Consider the following 17,981-nt stretch of genomic DNA (forward strand, 5'->3'; position numbering starts at 1 on the left):
CTCTGTAGTGTATAAACAGGAAAAACAGCTACACAGCCAGCATCTCATTAAGTAATATGGGGTGTTGTAAGAGCTGGAACACCACCAGCAGTATGGAAGTTGGGCAATTACAAACTCATTTGAGGCATGACAGTTCCAAGTATGCTTTCGTATTCCAGGCAAGAAAAGCACAGAAGTAGGTGTCCTGGTCCTTCTAGTCTCCCTTATCATTTTTCACCAGTTTCAGGATTTACTGCATTTCTCTCAGAAATGTGGGGCTCTGTGAGCATCTACAACCTATCAAGCAGATGGCTTCTCCCCCTCCAGAGTGCCCGGTGCTGGCGAACGTGCCACCGATGGCAGGTCACTGTGGCCACACCACTGACAGAGGAGGCGGTCTGTATCCTGAATTCCATTGACACGGGGGTTTTCTTTTGTGTAATTCAGGGACAAAACCACCCATATATGCAATCAGTGCCCCATACAAGGGATCTGAATCAGCTGTATGCATGGCTGCAGGCACTCAAGGCAAAGTCCCTGAAGAGGATTCCTTAGAGATCTTAATTTCTATCAATGGCTAATGATATTGATATTATCATCTCTAAAAATGAATGCATTTGAAATATCATAAAGAAAATAATTCACAAGATGCAAACTTGTCAAGTTTCTGCATGCCTAAATTGTAATTGCCATCCCTCATCTTTGAGACATGAGGCTGGACTGTGGCATCACTCAGCCTCGCCACCAGACCTGTTTTCTTGGTGACACAGCCAGGCACTCACTACTTCAAAAGCAAGACTAAATCATTTCTCAGACTCCACGTGCAGGGATCCACTGTGATTCATCACAGCGATGGGTACAAGCATGCCACAAAGTGCTGCACCTCAAACACTGCTTGTCCCAACCCTGATGGATCTGACCCAGCATCAGCCTGACCTCCTGCGTGGAGTCTGAGTGTGCTGTCACCCTCAAAATCCTTATGCTCCAACCCAGTGTTGCTTTGCCTCATTCATGGTTTGCCTACGAGTGTTAATGGGGTGGTATGCTCATTAACCAGTGCTCCCAGGCGACAGCAGGGTAGGATCACCCCAAAACCACCTGCCTGCTGGGCAGCCCTGTTGAGAACAGAACGTGTGCTGCTCTGGTAGCAAACCCGGACTTGAGGTTTAAACGACCAAGATGGAAAGAGATGGCTTGGCAGCTCGAGCAAGTGGTGCAGAGAGCAGCACAGGGCTGAAGGCTGAGGATGCCATCATGTGGCCAAAGCCTTTCGTTCACTCCCCATTCACTCTGCATATTTTTATATTAAAAGCTTTCTGCCCTCGGCTCCGTTTCAACACCGAGGAGTCCACAGCTCTCCCTGAGAGCTCCTTCTGGCAGATGTGTGTTACATGAGAGTTTTGTTTCGGTAAATCCTTGGCATCCATCTCAAAATTAGTTTAATGGGATGGAGAATATCGGGAAAAATCACCACATGACTCCAGCGCGGGTTTCGGGGCTTTACTCCAAGGGGGACACTCAACACACCAAACCTGAACATTGTGAGGACAGATTATTCAGATACATGGCTTGTTGCAAACCTCATCAGCTTAATTAATCCATGGTCCATTTTACATAATGCAGACAGATAAGCAACACCATTTATTTTCACCAGTCTCCCTGAGTATCATCCCTGGAGACATATCACATTATGCATCTAAAGAACTTGTTTTAGTATACACATTAGAACACGTAACATGGAAAGGATGAATCCTTAAATGCAGCCGACAACAAATACTTGTGTGAAGGCTCATCAATTTTATTTGTATTGTTTATTAAAGACAGCGCCTTGTGTACTTGCCAAGCTCAAAGGCAGCGTGAGCTTCCTCGCCTGCAAGTCCTGAGATGAAGCAACAACAGCTGTTTCTCCCACTTTTTCAGTCTGCTTTGGGGGGAAGCCACACTTCTGTTTTTAGTTTGGGCCCCAGTGAAGAGGAGGCCAAGGTTAGGGACCCCATTTCTGAGTACTGCTCCAGACTTGAGGTTTTAGGCACTTTCTGCTGAGGTCTTTAAGGCTTATCACAAATTCCTCCGTTCATACAGGGAAGAGGACCTAATGAGTTTCTCTTTCCTTCTCCTTTTATGGAGGAAAGCTGGATCACTGCACCCGGTTGTCTTCAGAAATGTTTATTGAGGGATTCTGCTAAATCTGCTATTGCTGGGCTTTTTACCCCAGAGCTCTTCTTTTTCAGAGGAAGATGAGGGGAACCATACATCTCCCAGAGGACAGTGCTGTCCCATACTGCTCCCCGATGCTGCGTGTCACTCTGTGTGCGAGGCTGTTACCCCTCAGCCTCTCCTGCCAGTGCCACCAGAGTCCTCTTGTCCCAGCAGAGCTGGTTCTTCTTGGGTTTTGGCATCAGAAGCTGCAGGCTTTGAAAATAAAGCATGGAGACATTTAACAGCATACACAGAAAGAAACATGATGTAAAAGATCTTGGAATAACTGAAAGGTTGAGGTAGACCAAAGAGAGACCTGAGTGTGCCCCAGTTGTCTCAGTGGGATTGCAGCAAAGAGCTGGAGGTCTAAAGCTGGCCCATGTATTTTAGATAATAGGTTGGGATAAACTCTGCATCCTTTGAAGAGACTTCCTTTGCTGGTGGTGTCTCAAAACTGCAAAGTGATATCTGCAGGATTTGGCAGCTGGCAAGCTGGACTGTCAGGGAAATGAGATGGTCTAACGAGATCCCTCTAGCACATACATGGAGGGCTGCACATGGCAAGTTATGTAAATTAATAGGCAGCCATCTATATGAAACATGGACTTATTTTATTGTTTTCTGAAGAAAAAGAGCAGCTTAGTCTCTGAATTTAATGTCCTCCTGTTTCCCAGGTTAATTTGTATCTTGGACAAACAACAAACTGAAAATGTTGAAGCCCTTTACATCATAATCGTTCCTGAATTAACTGAATGAAAGTGAAGAGTTCTGTGGCATTTGTTCATACAGGTGGGGTCATCCATTTCTTTGATCCTGAAAACAAGCTAGGATCTGTTGGGAATCCAGACCTTCCTATATGAACAGCATGTGCATCGCACCTCTCTGTTTCCTTGTTCATAACAAAGATGAGCATTATATGCAGTGTTGTACGAAAACTGCTCCTTCAGCTGTTGTCTGGCTGCTGTTGGCATATCTTACTCTTATGGATAAAGGAAGTATGTTGTTTTCTCTGGTCAACAGGAAAAATGCAAACGGGAAAAAAGTCATCAGTGAAAAAGCCCAACACCAACATGGGAATTATTAAGTGCTCTGAGTCAACAGAGTGAAAGATTTGATCAGAAAATTGTCTTCAGATTTAACTTAGCTGGTGCAGTTTTCAAAGTCCTCCAGGGGGTAAGTCTGTGGCAGAAGATAATGCAGATGCCATAGGTGCGTGACGGGAGTCTTCAGTCAGAGCAGCTGAGTCCTCACCAGCACCACACTGCTGATCTGGCCCAGGAAAGTAGGATACTTTAAGGTCTTCTTGGCAACAACACTTTTGAAGTAAGAAAGAAGGAGGTTTATAAGGTACTGCATGAAACAGCAAAGACTAAGAGTAATCTTGAGTATTTAACTGCTAAAAAAGTCTCTGTAATCACGTATTTTTAATGCTGCTCCTTTGTGCAACCCTAGGTTTATGAGGGAAAGAGTAAAACTGTGACTTGATAGTCAAGACACTTTGAAATGGCTCAATTTCAGGTCTTTGTGGATGGATAAAGGGAGGAAAGGATATTAATGCAGCGACTTCAGTGAGAAACTCTCCTTTCAGATTTTCTTTTCTGATTCATGGTGATCAAAAGAATCACAACAATAAGAATGGATTGTAATGAAATTCCAGGAGATCTGGAATGAAACTAAAATCCACCAGCACATCTGTTGTCTGCTCTGAATCCCACAGACCCAAATTTGAAAAGTGTCTGACTATCTAGGTGTAGGTACCCACGTAAATTATCTGACTTTCAGAGGATCTATACAATTGCAAGTCCATTTGATTCAAAGGTTAATTCTCAATTTTTCATAAAGCTAGAGGGTCTTTATGCGCTGACCTGGAGGTTAAGGTTTGATCTCAGTTTGGTCTCTTTTCATTGCTTTGAGGGAAAGTTCATAGCCAAGAAACATGGCTGAACTCATTGGGAATCCTCGCACTGCATTGATCGTGATGCCCCTAAAAAAGACCTGTTGGGGATGGAGAAAGGTTAGAGCATAGGAACATACTGGCTGTTTTAAGAAGAAAACATTGAATGAAGTCGTGGTGGGATTCTGAAGAACCAGATCTTGGTTTGCTCAGTAGATACACTCTCACTGCCAATCTTTGCTGAAGTGTGCTCTGGAGAACGGAAACGCAGTAGTCACTGCTGTGGTATCATTGTGCTCTTCGCTCCCTATGGGCCCCTCTCCGTGTCTGCCAGCAAGATCTACAAGAGACGGGGGGTAAAACGTGGCCTCATGCCACTGTTGTAGAGTGGAAAGCAAGAAACCTAAAATGTCTTCTAGTATTGTCCTGCCTCGCTACAGTCCCCGCTTCCCTTTGCACACATAAGCACGCAGGGATCACGCAAACCCCCCCAGGGTACAACAAGAGAGCTGTTGCTTTCATGCAGCAAATGCTCTGACTCCTGGCGCTGGGTCCATGCATGCAGATGACATTTGGGAAATGGAGAGGGAGCGGGGCGGCTGTGAGCCAGCTGGGCCGATGCGGGGCACTGTGCCACAGGGACTGTTTTGCAGGTTTCACTTTTGAGCATAGGAACAATTTCTCAATCAGCAGAAAACTAGCCTTACTCTGTGCCTTGCTGAGAACTGGCTCCTACCACCAGCTCAGGGAAAAATATTTGATAGAAGCTGATATTTTTACATGTGTGTTCCTAAGGTCAAGCTTTGTTTCCTGTATGTATCTCAGAGTCTTCTTTCATTAAAATAATATATTCACAGCCAGCCTTCCACATTCTGCTCAATATATGTTCCTTGAAAAGATGCTGGCACTTACAAGAGTGAAAGACTTGTGGCTTTTAAGTGCTTGGCCAATGAAGTGCTTTCTGGGAAGTGGAGAAGGGGCTTTTGTTGCTTCTTGCTCCTGGCCTTGGCTTGTCTCCCTTTGAAAATCCCCCTCGCTACAAACACTCTTGCCTGGTATGTGCAAGGCTGTGCACAAACCACTCATTCTGAGATGAGCCTATTTACAAAATGATGACTACAAGGAGTATCTCTGCTGGCCTGTTTCTGACAAAATCACTCCATTACCCACCCAGGCTAATCACAGGGATCACTAATCTAAACACCAGCGGTTCAGAACAGATACGAACAGTAACATCAGCAAAAGCAAACCTCCTTTAAGGCTCTACAAAGGCAAAGCTCCCACAGCTCCTGTGAGAAAGCACGGAAGATCTCAGCTACAAGAGCAGATGCCCATAGATTAAAGTGTCTAACAAGTATTTTCCCTGAAACACTGAGCACTGCTAAACACAACCAGATCTTGTATCCAGTAAACCCAGTGCATGGTGCCGACTTGTACAAGACAACCAAAACACCTTCACATTGTTTAGGATGGAGTTTGCAATGCGAAATTTCAATATTGGGATATTTAGGCTATTACTGGACTTAATGGAGTACTTTATTTTGTTAGGAAGAATAGAATTTTCTGGGAGGAAATTCAGATTTTTGCAGTATCCTTACAGTCACATGAGAGAACCAAGTCAAATAACAATGAAGATTTATGAAGCAAAGCCCAGAGGCATAAATTTTTCTCATCAGAATGAACCCATCTGACTATGGAGGAATAAGAGGGCTATATTTACATTTTTTTGTGTACATCAGGTAATTATTTTCAGTAGTAAGAATGCTGTTCCTTTTTCCCAGAATGAAAATGTCCAGAGCTAGGTTTGCTGTTTATCAGTTCTGCGTCTCCCAACATATAAAAGAGAGTTTCCTTATGAGAGAAGGATCTAGTCTTATCAACTATTACTCAATCCTATTGCCGGCTTTGGTCTGGGTGCCAGGCATGAGAACAAAAGTTGCCTGAATTAGTTGTTAATATTCAGGCAAAACAAAGAAGGTTGGGGGTGAGGATGAGGATGAAGATAGAAGGGGAGACTCATGGAAATTCCCTTTTTAGCCACCCTGTGTTTTACTGCCAAGCTTGTGCCCAACAGGACGTGCAGAGCAGGATGCCTGCATAGAGCCTGGGACACCCTGACCCTCCTCTGACCGCTTGAGCTTGATCTTTAGCATCTCTTCAGGTGCTCGTTCTTCCTATGAATGTGTCTTTCTTCACTCAATGGCCAAAAAAGAACCAGACCACAGGCTCCTGTGATAGCAAGCATAGCATAGTGGTGGGGTGGCAAATATCTAAGCCCCACCGACTTGTGATTTAGCAGATTTGGGAGTTGGTTGTGGGGGTTTTTCTGTAACTTGTTACTTTTCCCTCAGAATGTGAAAATGAACACTTTGGAGCTAAGAGCCCACGTGATATTTTGATGACAACTTAAATACAAATTTATTTCATTCTCAGAAGACATCGTTTCTCATAACCATGCATCGGCAGTGCAATAAAGCTGCAAACCCTGGTTCTCTGCCGTTCACATTTAACTGAGGCAAAGTTTGCAGGTAGAACAAACAAAGTCAGAAAAAGGAGATAAGGGTTTTTTTGGCACATAGCCCTTCTTCACAGTTGAAGCTGAAGCAATTCTGATTTAAGAGCATTTTGAATCTGTTCCATCTTGGTGGAAACTGAGGATAGGCAGTGTAAACCACAACATCGATTCCACCAAAGTGTTGCCCAAAGCAACCAAATGCTACTTGGGTGCCAGTATGGTCCCACTGGAATCAGTTCCCTCTGACTTCAGTGTCAATGGGAAACATCTGACCTCTGCATTTTGTAGAAGCAATCACAGAGGCAAGATTTTCTACTTCTGATTTACGATAAGATAAATCATATCCACGATTAAATGCACTGACATGAAGTGTCATATTAAGTTAATTACACCAGGACACTGTGACCCCCAGTCATTCATTTTTTCATTGCTGTAAGGCACATTATTATTCACACTATTTTGATTTAGAAATAATCTGCGCTATAGTAAGCTACTATCATTATTATAATTTAACAGTGACTGCCTGTAGCTGTCTCCTAACCCTGCAGATAGATTTGAAACAGCCATTCTATATCTCAACTGAAAATTAAATGCCTAATACCCAGATTTTACTTCAAATACCACTTACTTTTAAGCCCTCATTTTGGTAGCTCTGCAAGATACAGTCTAGGGTCCCTTTGTACTTGTTTAAATAAACTCCATCCGCCTGAAGTCGACTTTTCACAACATCCATTGGAGTAGCAGTCCCCCAGGAAATGGCGCCTAGAAAAATGCAGAAGTATTTGAACAATTTTTTCTTTATATTTCCCTGGCCGTAAGTCAGTGAACTCAGAAATTCACCTCTCATCTACCACGTCACATTCATGGGATTTTCATTTCAGGGCATTCACCCTGCTTAGGCACAGGAGTGGTATTTCTGGGAGCAAGTTCCCCATGTCTGGAAAAAGCATTGAGATTTTGGGGGTTACACTGGTAATCAAACACAGGCAGCCCAGGAGGACCTTCTCTCCAGGTACAAATGCATCTTCTGCCATGCTTCTGGTGGAGCATGGATTTGCCGTGGGAGAAGCCTGAGCTGCAGGGAGCTGCTGCTTGGGGCAATTGCAGAAAAACTGGAATCCTCAGATAATACTGTTGAAAAGCAAAAGTTGAGCCGAGAATGCGAATAAGAGGCTGTTCCCACTCACACAACCAGAATTAGGCTCTACACAGCTGAAATACATCATCATTCCTATAAAGAAACCATCTGTTTATATTGATTAGTCTGCAGCCAGCGGGGAGATTATACCTCTCTGAAAAGGTCAGTGTGTGACCACAATACATGGCCCAGTTGGACACACAAGAGTTTGTCTGGACCTACATGGTGTGTTGGGGCATACAGGAGAAGGTGTCTGGATGGGCCAGGGCTCTGTTTACTGGCAGGAGAAACGGAGAGGTCATTTTGCAATCATTACCTGAGCTAAGGATTGATCTGCATTTAGGGGTCTGCAATTTAGAAATGACCAAGAAATGGGGAGTGGGCGTAGGGGTGACCTTACACATTTACCAGTCTTACTGGCAGGTGTACACAGCGCAAAAAGATCAATAACAGTTAACACTGCTTCTGCTGCATGCAGGTAGGGTGCACACCCTCCTGGTGGGCAGCCAACATGCTAAAGTCCTCTTCTGGAGGCATCTTGGCTGTTGTGTGTCACTGGCAACGCGATATGCAGGCTGACGTGAGACATTCAGGGAGATGAAGGTGCTGGGTGTTTTCCTTCTTGCTGACATTGAGCCTGATGAAGATCTGATAACATGACTTCCATAAAGTTTGTCAAGTCATAAAGTGCAGCTGTGGTGCCAGGGGACCTGGCCCTGACGGAGGAAGTTCATGCAGCCCCATGTCCTCTCCTGGTGACCCGGAATCATAGAATCACTAGGTTGGAAAAGACCTCTAGGATCATCGAGTCCAACCATTCCTATCTGCCACTTGGTCCATCTCTTTTAAATACCTGCAGGGATGGTGACTCCCCCCACTCCCTGGAGAGCCTCTGCCAGTGTCCAATGATGCTTTTAGTGAAAATTTTTTTCCTGCTATCCAGTCTGACCCTCCTCTGGCACAACTTGAGGCCATTCCCCTTGTCCTGTCCCCTGTCCCTTGGGAGAAGAGCCCAGCTCCCTCCTCTCTACAACCTCCTTTCAGGTAGTTGTAGAGAGTAATAAGGTCTCCCCTCAGCCTCCTCTTCTCCAGGCTAAGGAGATGTGGCAGACCCTGAGCCACCCCTGGGAACCTCCCTGTCCTTGCTTTGCCACTGCTTGGGGGAAAAAAAGGTGCTTACCTGCTACACCCCCTGCCAGCCAGATGGAGGAGGGATTTGGGGAAATACATCCATCAGGGGTAATCCATCCACAGAAAAATGTGTAAGGGATGAAATAGAGGCAATAGCCAGGAATATCCCTCAGAAGCGTTGCTACTACACCTCGGTAGATTCCCACTATCCCCTCTTTCTGTAGCACTGTCCAAAAGCAGTGAATTGGGCCTCGGTACACAGGTAATCCAGGAACTGTGGGCTTTAGTGTAACGTTTGCTGCAAAAAGAAAATATACAGCTGTTACAATAGATACACTGCTACAGAGCTTCTCTCACAATCCCCCCACTATCCGACAGAAATCACTGCCATTTTCTTTTGCTGGGATCAATATGTAATGTGGGCAAAAACATTTTTAGAAAGAGGACTTAGGTCCACTTTTAAAAGACATTTAAGCACTTCAGGACAGACTTTTCTTAGATGCATTGCACGCCTCCCAACAGATATGCGCCCAGTGAAGTTATATCTGCATGATTTTAAGACTGTGCCAATTTTCATGGATTTTAAACACATCTCCTGCCAAGCTGTATCTTTGAAAGCCTTGAAGCAGAATCTGGCCCTTCCCATGTAGACCAAGTTGCTTTTGGAAAGGGCATTAGGCTGCTAGGCTGCATGGAGGCTTTTAAAAATGGACATAATATTATTTTATCAAAGCAATACAAAATATCAATTTGGCGCAGTTAAACACAGCTGTAATCATGAGAAAGGCATTCATGAAACTGCTGAAATCCAAGCAGTTCAGCTCTGAAGCTGCACCATCTCTTCCATCGGCTGTGGATGTGCTCTGGTGGGGTTTGCTCCGTGCTGGCAGCCCGCGATGAAATTCAGCTGCCACCTTGAGCAGAAGCAGCTCCTTCTGCCTGCAGCTTCTGGAGGGAATACAGCTGCCCACTGCCATCCTGCCAGCATCCTCTCCTGACCTGTCTGGACTGCACCTGGGTTACCTCTAACCCTGCCTCGAATAAGGCAGCGGTTCTCAAATGTACATGTGAAAATTTTGCTTTTGGACAAAGGAGGATTTGTGGGCAAACATATGCGGGGCTGAGAGTGTGCAACAGGAGATGGGGAGCTGGCATTATTGCTGGCAGCGGTGGTGCTGCTGGTGGGACCTTCAGGGGTCCCGACAGCCTGTGAACTTGCTGTTCCTGTCTCCTGACCGCATGGAGAAGGCTGTTCCCATGGCTCCTGGTCCTAAGCAGACATGCCTCTGCATTCATTGTAGAGCCCAATCAACTCAAAATGCCATCAGAGATCAATATCCTTCCTCCACCTTGAGCTGAGCAGGATAGGGTCCATCCTGAGGCAGAAGGAAGCATTTCTAGCTCAATTGTAGTGGCACAAGGCAGCAGAGAGCCAGGCCTTGAAGCAAAGTTGCCCTAAAGCTCTTGATAAACACCAAGAACTGACAGAGAAAGGAAAAAAGAAGCTCTTGCTTCCCACCTTCAGTGTATGGCTGTGTTTGCATCTGTAGCCTTATCTTTACCAGGTCGATGGGAGTGCAAATACCCACAGAGACGAACCCTGCCACCATGCTGGCCAGAGCCATATCGACGAGCGCCGGTGTGCGAGTTGGGTCTCCATAGCGGAGCTGGCTGAGGAGCCGTTGCGTGTTGCTGAAGACACCAAACACCACAGAGCTGGAGACAGAGACGCTGGCCAGCGGGAAGGACATGCCTTTGAAGAAGCCAGCCACCTACTCAGGGGATGGAGCAGGAGTTAAGAGAGCAGAGTAAACCCCAATTTGTCAATCAGGCCAGAAATGCAAATCCAAGAGCCAGATGTCTCCTGGAACAAACCACTGACACATGCTGAGCAAATTAAAATTAATTCATGCTGCTAAAGACTTGTAAAGATTGTGCAGAATACAGGATATGCTGAAAGCACAGGAACCCATGTAAAGTCCCTCTTCTGGCCAACTTCAGTCCTGGCATCACCAAAAGCAGCAAAATACCTCTGGGAGAGCTTTGCCAGCAGGTATGGGCAAAGCAGCCTCTGCAGATGTAACACCCTGACCTACACAGAGACATAGGCAGCATCATTTATCATTCCATGCCAGGAATCTCTCTTTTCCCAATGGGAGTAACCAAGAGAGTTACCCTAAAGTTAGCAAGAGAAAGCTGTAGGGATTTGCAGGCTCAATCACACCAACTTTATTAGTCTTCATACACCTGCTGGTGTCAACAGTGATTTCATATAATTGCTTTATAGAATCATAGAATAGATTGGACTGGAAGGGACCTTAAAGATCCTGTAGTTCTAATGCCCCTGTGATGGGTAGGGACACCTCCCAATGGATCAGGCTGCCCATACATATTTATCTATTTATATTTTCTACCAGCACATTTTAAGTAAGATAAAGTACTTACAGACTCATTTCTGTACATGGTGAGAACACAGTTGAGTGTATTTCCATATCCTTGTCCAGCTTGCAAACGAGTCTGCAAAAAGCATTCATAAAATGCAATAAAAATCCCATGCTTCCAGCCCTGTGAAAGCTCATGCTACATAAACAATGTGCACTTTGCTTTGAGAACGAATCCTTCCTTAGCTGTAAAGAAAACAGAGCAATAAAATAAGCTATATATGCATCCACCCTCCTTGAACTTTGCCAGAAGCAGGGCTAAATGGGACCTAAGAGCTCTGTAACATCTGGAATCGATGACTGTCAAACTGTTCTTGAGTCCAGACCAGCTACTCTGCCCCAGCACAGTGCTTGCAGCAGATTGCTGGTGTGCAGTGCTGTCATTGGCAACGTCCTGATTTATGTGGAAATTAGAGAGAGATGTGGTCTCCTCCTTTTGGGGACTCTCAGTGGAGGTTGGGATACATTGCTGAAGGATGGAGAGGAGAGCTCTCCTGGAGGCTTCTGGGGCCCTTCCCATCCAACGTGGATTTTAAGACCTAGAAATACTAAATGGGGCCAAAATAATTCAGCTCCATCTCAGAAATTCTCCATACTTCACTCAAAAACACATTTTTACATCATTTCCAACAAAGATTCCTTGTTGGAATGTTTATACATCTTCCAAAGGATGCCTACAACAGCTGTAAGAAATGGTGTGTAAATCATAACAAAGCCTCTATGCTTCAACATGCCTTCTCCTTCTCACATAGATATATATATATGCATGCATATATTTAGATCAACTTTCATTCAAGCTGCTAACAAGTTTTTAATTGAAAAGTCAGAAATAGTGATGCATTTGGGGGGGGCTCAGAGGTATGTACGGAAAGGGAAAGCCTGTTTGGTTGGCAGGACCTTTGTTTCCAGCAATTAATCTTGACTGAGACCAGAGCTCATTTCTCATAGGAAGGCAGTCACATGTGCTCTATCAGGGATGATTTTAGGGAATGAGAACAGCATTTCTGATCACATCCATCAGCATTGCTGTTAGCAGGAATGGCAAAATGAAGCCTGGAGAGACAGTGCCAGCCTGTACTGGAGGCAAGCGCCCCACCCCCTCCGGTTACTCAGTCCTGACTTACACCAGAGCAAAGCAGGAATTTTATTTGGGAATTTAAAGCCCAAAGGAGCGAGTGTCCTCTGGAGTTCATGCCTGAGGAAAGCTTTTGGACACCAAACAGCAGGTTGAATGACACAATGATCTGGTCCAGAGCCCTGCAAGAGGTTGGCTGGTGGGATGCTGCTGTGGGACCCATCTGGGGACCCAGAAGAAATGAAGCCTGAGCTCACCCCAGGGCTGTTCATGCAGCTGTCTGCCCTCACTGAGCACCACTCTGTGCCTGGCCAAAGGCCATGGAGAAGGCAGCAGAGAAAGCAGGATCTTTCCTGAGCCCTGATAACAAGCTGGTACATGAAGATGCCAGCTACAGTTCACGCAGCACACATTGTGCAAAGCAGACAAGCCCGGGCCATGGGTGCAAACCTGCACACGCCGTGACTCATGCTGGGGTAACAGGGCTGGGGGGACTGAGGAGGCTGACTGCACCCCGGGCAGCTCAGGACACGACGATCACCATGCACAGCCATGCATTCCCTCCTGGCCTCATCTGCACACTTAGCCCAGACATTTCCATTTCACCTCCATGGGCTTGTTTTTTTTTCTTTTACACAGTAACCAGGTATTCAGAGTTTCAAGTTAATACATTTTTTCAGTAACTGAGGGCAACTGAGTGTCCTCACAAGCTGCTCCTCACACATACGCCCCTTAGCTAAGCTGTTAACACCCAGCGCAGAAACCCCTGCTGGCATTTCTGTCAAAGTCAGCTGATACCAGCGTGGACGTTGCTCAGGAAACTTCTCCTTTCTGTTATGTTTTAATTAGACAGGGTCCTTGGGTGACACCCAGGAACTGAAGAAAATTCTGAAAAAATGAATGCAATGTGGAGGGTGAAAAGTGAGTAAATGTAAAACCATTTAAAGTTTTGCAAGGCTGTAGGAAAAACAGCTGCTTAGGTTTGATGGAAGCTGTGACACTGGGAAGGGGCCAGCTGAAGGAGCAGATCTACTTGACGGTAACTGTAGTGCAGACACCACATACCCCATCCAGCCTCCTGCCACCTCCTCCATGTGGGGAAGGACCTCCATTCCCTGGAGGCTGCTAATGCCACTAAGCTGCCCCTTTGCTGGCTTAGTGCTGTGTAAAATCTATCCTTTCCACTTTCCTTCCCCTAAATTCGGAAAGATAACAAGTCTGCCTACTTGGTATTCCCAGGCAATGTCCAAACCCAAGGGCAACAGAAGGGTCAGCCTGACAGTTGTCTTTATAAGCTCTGAAGGATGGGCTTACTCCTTCTTGGCAGCCAGAAACTCCATGCTTCCCCGCAGGATTCTCTCTCAGTTGTTGCCAAACTCCCCCAAACCTGGCAATGATGCCTTGAGCACCAGCCTGAGATGAGGATTGCCTTGGCAACCCCGGGCAGAGGCTGCCTGCGCTGCCCGTCACTGGGATGGTGCAGGCAGCCTTGCAGCTCCTCCTGCGGGGGGTCTGCACCCATCCTTGTGGTCCCAGGGCTGATCTCACCTTAGCAGCTCCAAAAGGACAGGGTTTGCAGGTCGCCTCACCTCTCCCAACACCAGGAGAGCTGGCTGTGTGCAAGAGGATGGCTGTGATGGGTGGAGGAAGGACGTGGTGTGGGTCCTGCTGGAGCCTGCCTCCTCCCCTTCTCTCTCCAAGAGTCTCTAAGACACAAACAGGACCACTGGCTTTTGGACCTGCCACATGTGACAGCCCTTCCTGGTGCCAGCAACAAGGCTGGAATCAGATAAGAGTCCGTGGGCAGAGCAGCTGAAGCAGTGAAAGTTAGCCAGAGATGCCTATCACAGTGGGCAAAAGGAGAAAGGCACAGGATCTTCCCCTGTATCTCTACATCAGTAGGGATGATCAACTCAGCTGGGTCAGCCTGTACCGGTGTGTGCATGGACTTGTCTGCATCATGTTGGCAAATACCTTCTTACATCTCTAAATCCTTCCCTCTGAGGAATAATATTCTTGCAGGAGGAGGAAATATTGTGTCTCATGGCCCCAGGAAAACAATTCCAGCACTCTGCCCTTCCAGGGTTGCCAAGACTAGGAAAACACGTAAAAATGTCCCTGCAGCAGAGCAAATTCACTTCCCTCATTTGAATACTTTGAATACTTGTCTGTGGCAAAGTTCAATAAAACATTGGCAGAACTGTTCAGTAAACCACACATTAAGTGAAGCCAGGTTTAATTTCCAGCATTAATCCTCACCCGAGGAACTTAGATGCATCAGCCAGTTCTTTTAGTTTCTCATTCAAAATGAGCATTGGAGAGGAAGAAAAGCTAAAGTCTATGAAAACATTTCTACCCAGGCTAAATTCCTCCTCAGGGTGATGGGGGAAGTGAAAGCCTTTCGAAGCATCATCTAGAGAGAGGCCATCTCCCCATCTGTAGGGTTTTGGGCAGTGACGTGAGAACACAGTTCAAAGTGGTTTACCTTGATCGTGTCCAGGGGGTGGCCCACAACCACGCTGGCAGCTCCTGGGGATGGAAGAAAAGTGTTACACAAAACACAGAAGAAGACTTTGTGATGGGACAGGAAGCAATGTGCTTATAGGGGAGAGGAGGAGAGATTTCCATAGGAACAGCTGTACTGGGCCAAGCCAGAGCAATGCCCAGCACAGTGCCCTGTCTCTAGCAACAGCCAAAAGTGGTGCAGAAACACTTGCACATCTTCCTCACTCTCCTGGACTCCATCAACTTTACATCTCAAAGGCATTCAAGCAAGAGGAGGAGGTGGTAGATTCCTATGTCCTGTCCATCAACAACCTTCTTTGCATTCTTGTAAGCTCATGCAAACTTTTAGACTCAGAATATGAGATTCAGGTTAGACATGAAGAAATGCTGATGAGGAGGACTGTGAACCCCCAGCCTTTGCTGTTTCAAGAGCAGTTTATTGAGATACCTGTCAGGGATGATTCAGATAAAGAGGATCCTGCTCTGTACCTATCTCTACGGTCCCCTTCAGCCTCATTCCCCATGAGTCCCCTCAGAGAAGTTTCCCCAATTCCCCAATACCACCCTGCTCACCTCCCCACGCTGTTCACTGCCAGGAGCCCCAATGGCAGGGCAAAGCACAACTCGGTTTCCCTCTTCTCCAGGAGGACAGAGCAAGCCATGTGCTGTTGCCAGGATGTGATTTTGTATGCTTATAGCTAACAACAGCAGTGATTTTCAGGGTGTTTGTGGATATAGGGGGTAGTTGGTGCTGCTTCCTCATCCGCAAGTCTCCATGCAAGCTAGTGCTTTAGAGACTACGTGAAATTTCTTACTCATAGTGGATCAGGACTGAAAAAAGCGTCATGTTCTTGCTCAACACATTATGACTTTACTCAAAAATGTATTGAAGTGCTCCTGTCCTCCTGAGCCTTAACCTGAGACCACCCATGGTCCAGCACTATGCATGAAAACAGGCTGCTGCCACCAACACTGAGTGACTTTTCACCCTTCAGACCTCCTGTCCCACTGCTGGTGGCGTGTGGCAATGGCACAGACTCAGCAGGGCAGGGGGAGCGACTGCACGCTGCACAACCTCCACAGGCTATAAAGATCCAAAAATCAGCTGCTCGCATAACCTTTTGGCAGCGGTTCTGGGTTTTTTAAGCATCGGCTAACCTATTAACCTTGTCTGGCTGGTCAGAATCCCTGAGCAATCTCAAACCCCCTTTCTGAGCCTGGTGTGAGCAGTCACCTGTGCAGAGCTCTGTTCAGTGGCTGTTGGTGCATCAATTGCCCCTCTGCCCTGCTGCTCCAACAGTCCATCCTGGGAGTGGGGCAGCTTAGCCAAGCACCTTATCAGCTGTTAAACCCACTGGGAACTTCAATTCTGTAATACATACTACATTATTGCTGCCTCTACAGATTCTCGCCTTCCCTTTTCTTTCTCCTATCTGTTCTCCCGGTGTTTGCAATCAGTATTTTCAGCAGAGCGGATCGATACCCCCCTGCCAGCATCTCTGCCCTGGCTATCAGCCTGTTTGCCGTGTCGGGGTTGCGGGGTCAAAGCCAGGCTGTGCCCCAGCAGGGGTGTGTGCGCCTGGGTGACCCCGGGTTGGCTGCTGCCAGCCTTGGCAGCCCAGGGTGCTCCATCCAAGCCCAGTGGTGCTTCCAGCCAGGAAAGCAGAGCCTGCGGGGTGGCTCTGACAGCTGCCTCCCACCTCCCTGGGCACACCACAGCATCGCACTTACTGACACTTAAAATTTAAGCATCCCGCTTGTGGAAGTTGGAATAAACTGCACTTCTGAGCCAAAGCAAAGCAAAGCTCATGTAGGCACGCTAGTCGAGAGCACAGACTGTAGATGACATGCATTGTATTCCCACTCATGCTCCTGCCCCCCCTCCAGTCTCCCCCCACCCCTCCAACAGCCCATGGCATCACTTACCTCCCACCCAGCCGGCCACGAAGTCCTGCAGCTGGAAGCTGTCCATGCTGCGGCCGCAGAGTGGGGCAGGGGGGGCAGCCCTGGGGGGAACGGGGCCCCCACCGGCAAGGGGGCCCCCACCGGGCAGCGTGTCACTGTGGGGAACAGGGTCACCGCTGGGCACGGGGTCCCCACCGGGAAGGGGTTTCCCAGCGAGCGGGGGATCCCCACGGAGCAGGGGGACCCCGCTGGGAGGGAGGACCTTGCGGGGAACAGGGTCCCCACTGGGCAGGGGGACCACTGTGGGGCAAGAGGTCCCCACCGAGCAGGGGATGCCTGCGGGGAAAGGGGGTTCCCTACCGGGCAGGGGGTTCCCAGCGCGCAGGGGGTCCCCACAGGACAGGGGGTCTCTACTGGGCAGTGGGGAATGGGGTTCCTGTGGGGCAAAGGGGTCCCCGGGGGGCAAAGGGGTCCCTGTCAGGCAGGGGTCCCCACGGGGCAGGGGGTCTCTACCGGGCAGGGGGTCCCCGCAGGACAAGGGGTTCCCGTAGGACAAAGGGTCTCTACGGGGGCAGGGGGTCCCCACGGGGCAGGGGGTCCCCGCAGGACAAGGGGGTCCCCACGGAACAGGGGGTCTCTACCAGGCAGGGGGTTCCCGCAGGACAAGAGGTTCCCACAGGACAGAGGGTCTCCGCGGGACAAGGGGGTCCTTACCGGGGCCAGGAGTCCGGGCCGGGCCGGGCCGGGTCCTCGCCGCGGCGCCTCCGGCCGCGCAGCGATCGCGCCGCGGAGTTTAAAGGCGCCGCGCAGGGGCCGCAGACGGGGAGGCAGCGGGGAGGCACCGGGGAGGAACCGGGCCGGGCTGCGGGGCGGGGAGGGTCCCTGGGGGTAACGGGGGGCGCAGCAGGCTCCGCGGCGCCGGGGGTGGTCGCACGGGGGAGAAGGGAGAGCAGCATCCTCTCTTCTCCGAGCAGGCAGCGGTAGAGAAAATTGAGGCACGGAGAGGAGAAAGGGGGATTATTGGGGGAATAGGCTCTAAATTCTCAAATTAAAGAGGTAAATGCAGAGATACAGTGAATCTCACACAGCTTTACTCAACTGAAAAACGTCTCCATGTGCTTCGCTGAAATCGCACTGCTTCATCTTTTCAGCATTTGCTGTGTGTTCTCTTGGCAGAGGGGTGGAGCTGGATGATCTTT

At 48.0% G+C, this 17,981-nt stretch overlaps 1 protein-coding gene across 7 annotated transcripts; it reads right to left on the reverse strand.

Annotated features, from left to right (window-relative positions):
- Positions 1-1,471: 1,471 nt before the first annotated feature.
- On the reverse strand, positions 1,472-17,591 carry SLC25A48 (solute carrier family 25 member 48). 7 transcript variants are annotated; one of them, XM_054079935.1, is made up of 9 exons: positions 17,497-17,591; positions 16,804-16,937; positions 14,858-14,901; positions 11,302-11,373; positions 10,376-10,628; positions 8,906-9,154; positions 7,216-7,349; positions 4,044-4,173; positions 3,355-3,493 (listed from the first exon to the last, which is right to left on the reverse strand). In XM_054079935.1, the coding sequence occupies exons 2-8, from the start codon at positions 16,847-16,849 to the stop codon at positions 4,051-4,053; spliced, it is 921 nt and encodes a 306-aa protein (XP_053935910.1). In that variant the 5' UTR covers positions 16,850-16,937; positions 17,497-17,591; the 3' UTR covers positions 3,355-3,493; positions 4,044-4,050. The 7 variants fall into 7 exon arrangements, 6 of the variants coding, with proteins under 6 accessions (XP_053935907.1, XP_053935908.1, XP_053935909.1 ...); XR_008452313.1 differs by lacking the exon at positions 4,044-4,173 and adding an exon at positions 4,213-4,412 and having other exon boundaries at positions 3,356-3,493; XM_054079932.1 differs by lacking the exon at positions 4,044-4,173 and having other exon boundaries at positions 1,472-3,493.
- Positions 17,592-17,981: the final 390 nt, after the last annotated feature.

The sequence above is a fragment of the Cuculus canorus genome, chromosome 14 (genome assembly GCF_017976375.1).
Source record: "Cuculus canorus isolate bCucCan1 chromosome 14, bCucCan1.pri, whole genome shotgun sequence".
NCBI lineage: Eukaryota > Metazoa > Chordata > Aves > Cuculiformes > Cuculidae > Cuculus > Cuculus canorus.

Excerpts from the sequence above, each read along its gene's own strand:
- SLC25A48 (XM_054079932.1), bottom strand. The coding sequence starts at position 16,849 with ATGGACAGCTTCCAGCTGCAGGACTTCGTGGCCGGCTGGGTGGGAG. Across the intron at positions 14,902-16,803 it reads CGTGGCCGGCTGGGTGGGAG|GAGCTGCCAGCGTGGTTGTG; the intron begins GTAAGTGATGCC and ends TTCCATCCCCAG. Across the intron at positions 7,350-8,905 it reads GCTGGCAGGGGGTGTAGCAG|GCGCCATTTCCTGGGGGACT; the intron begins GTAAGCACCTTT and ends GCATTTTTCTAG.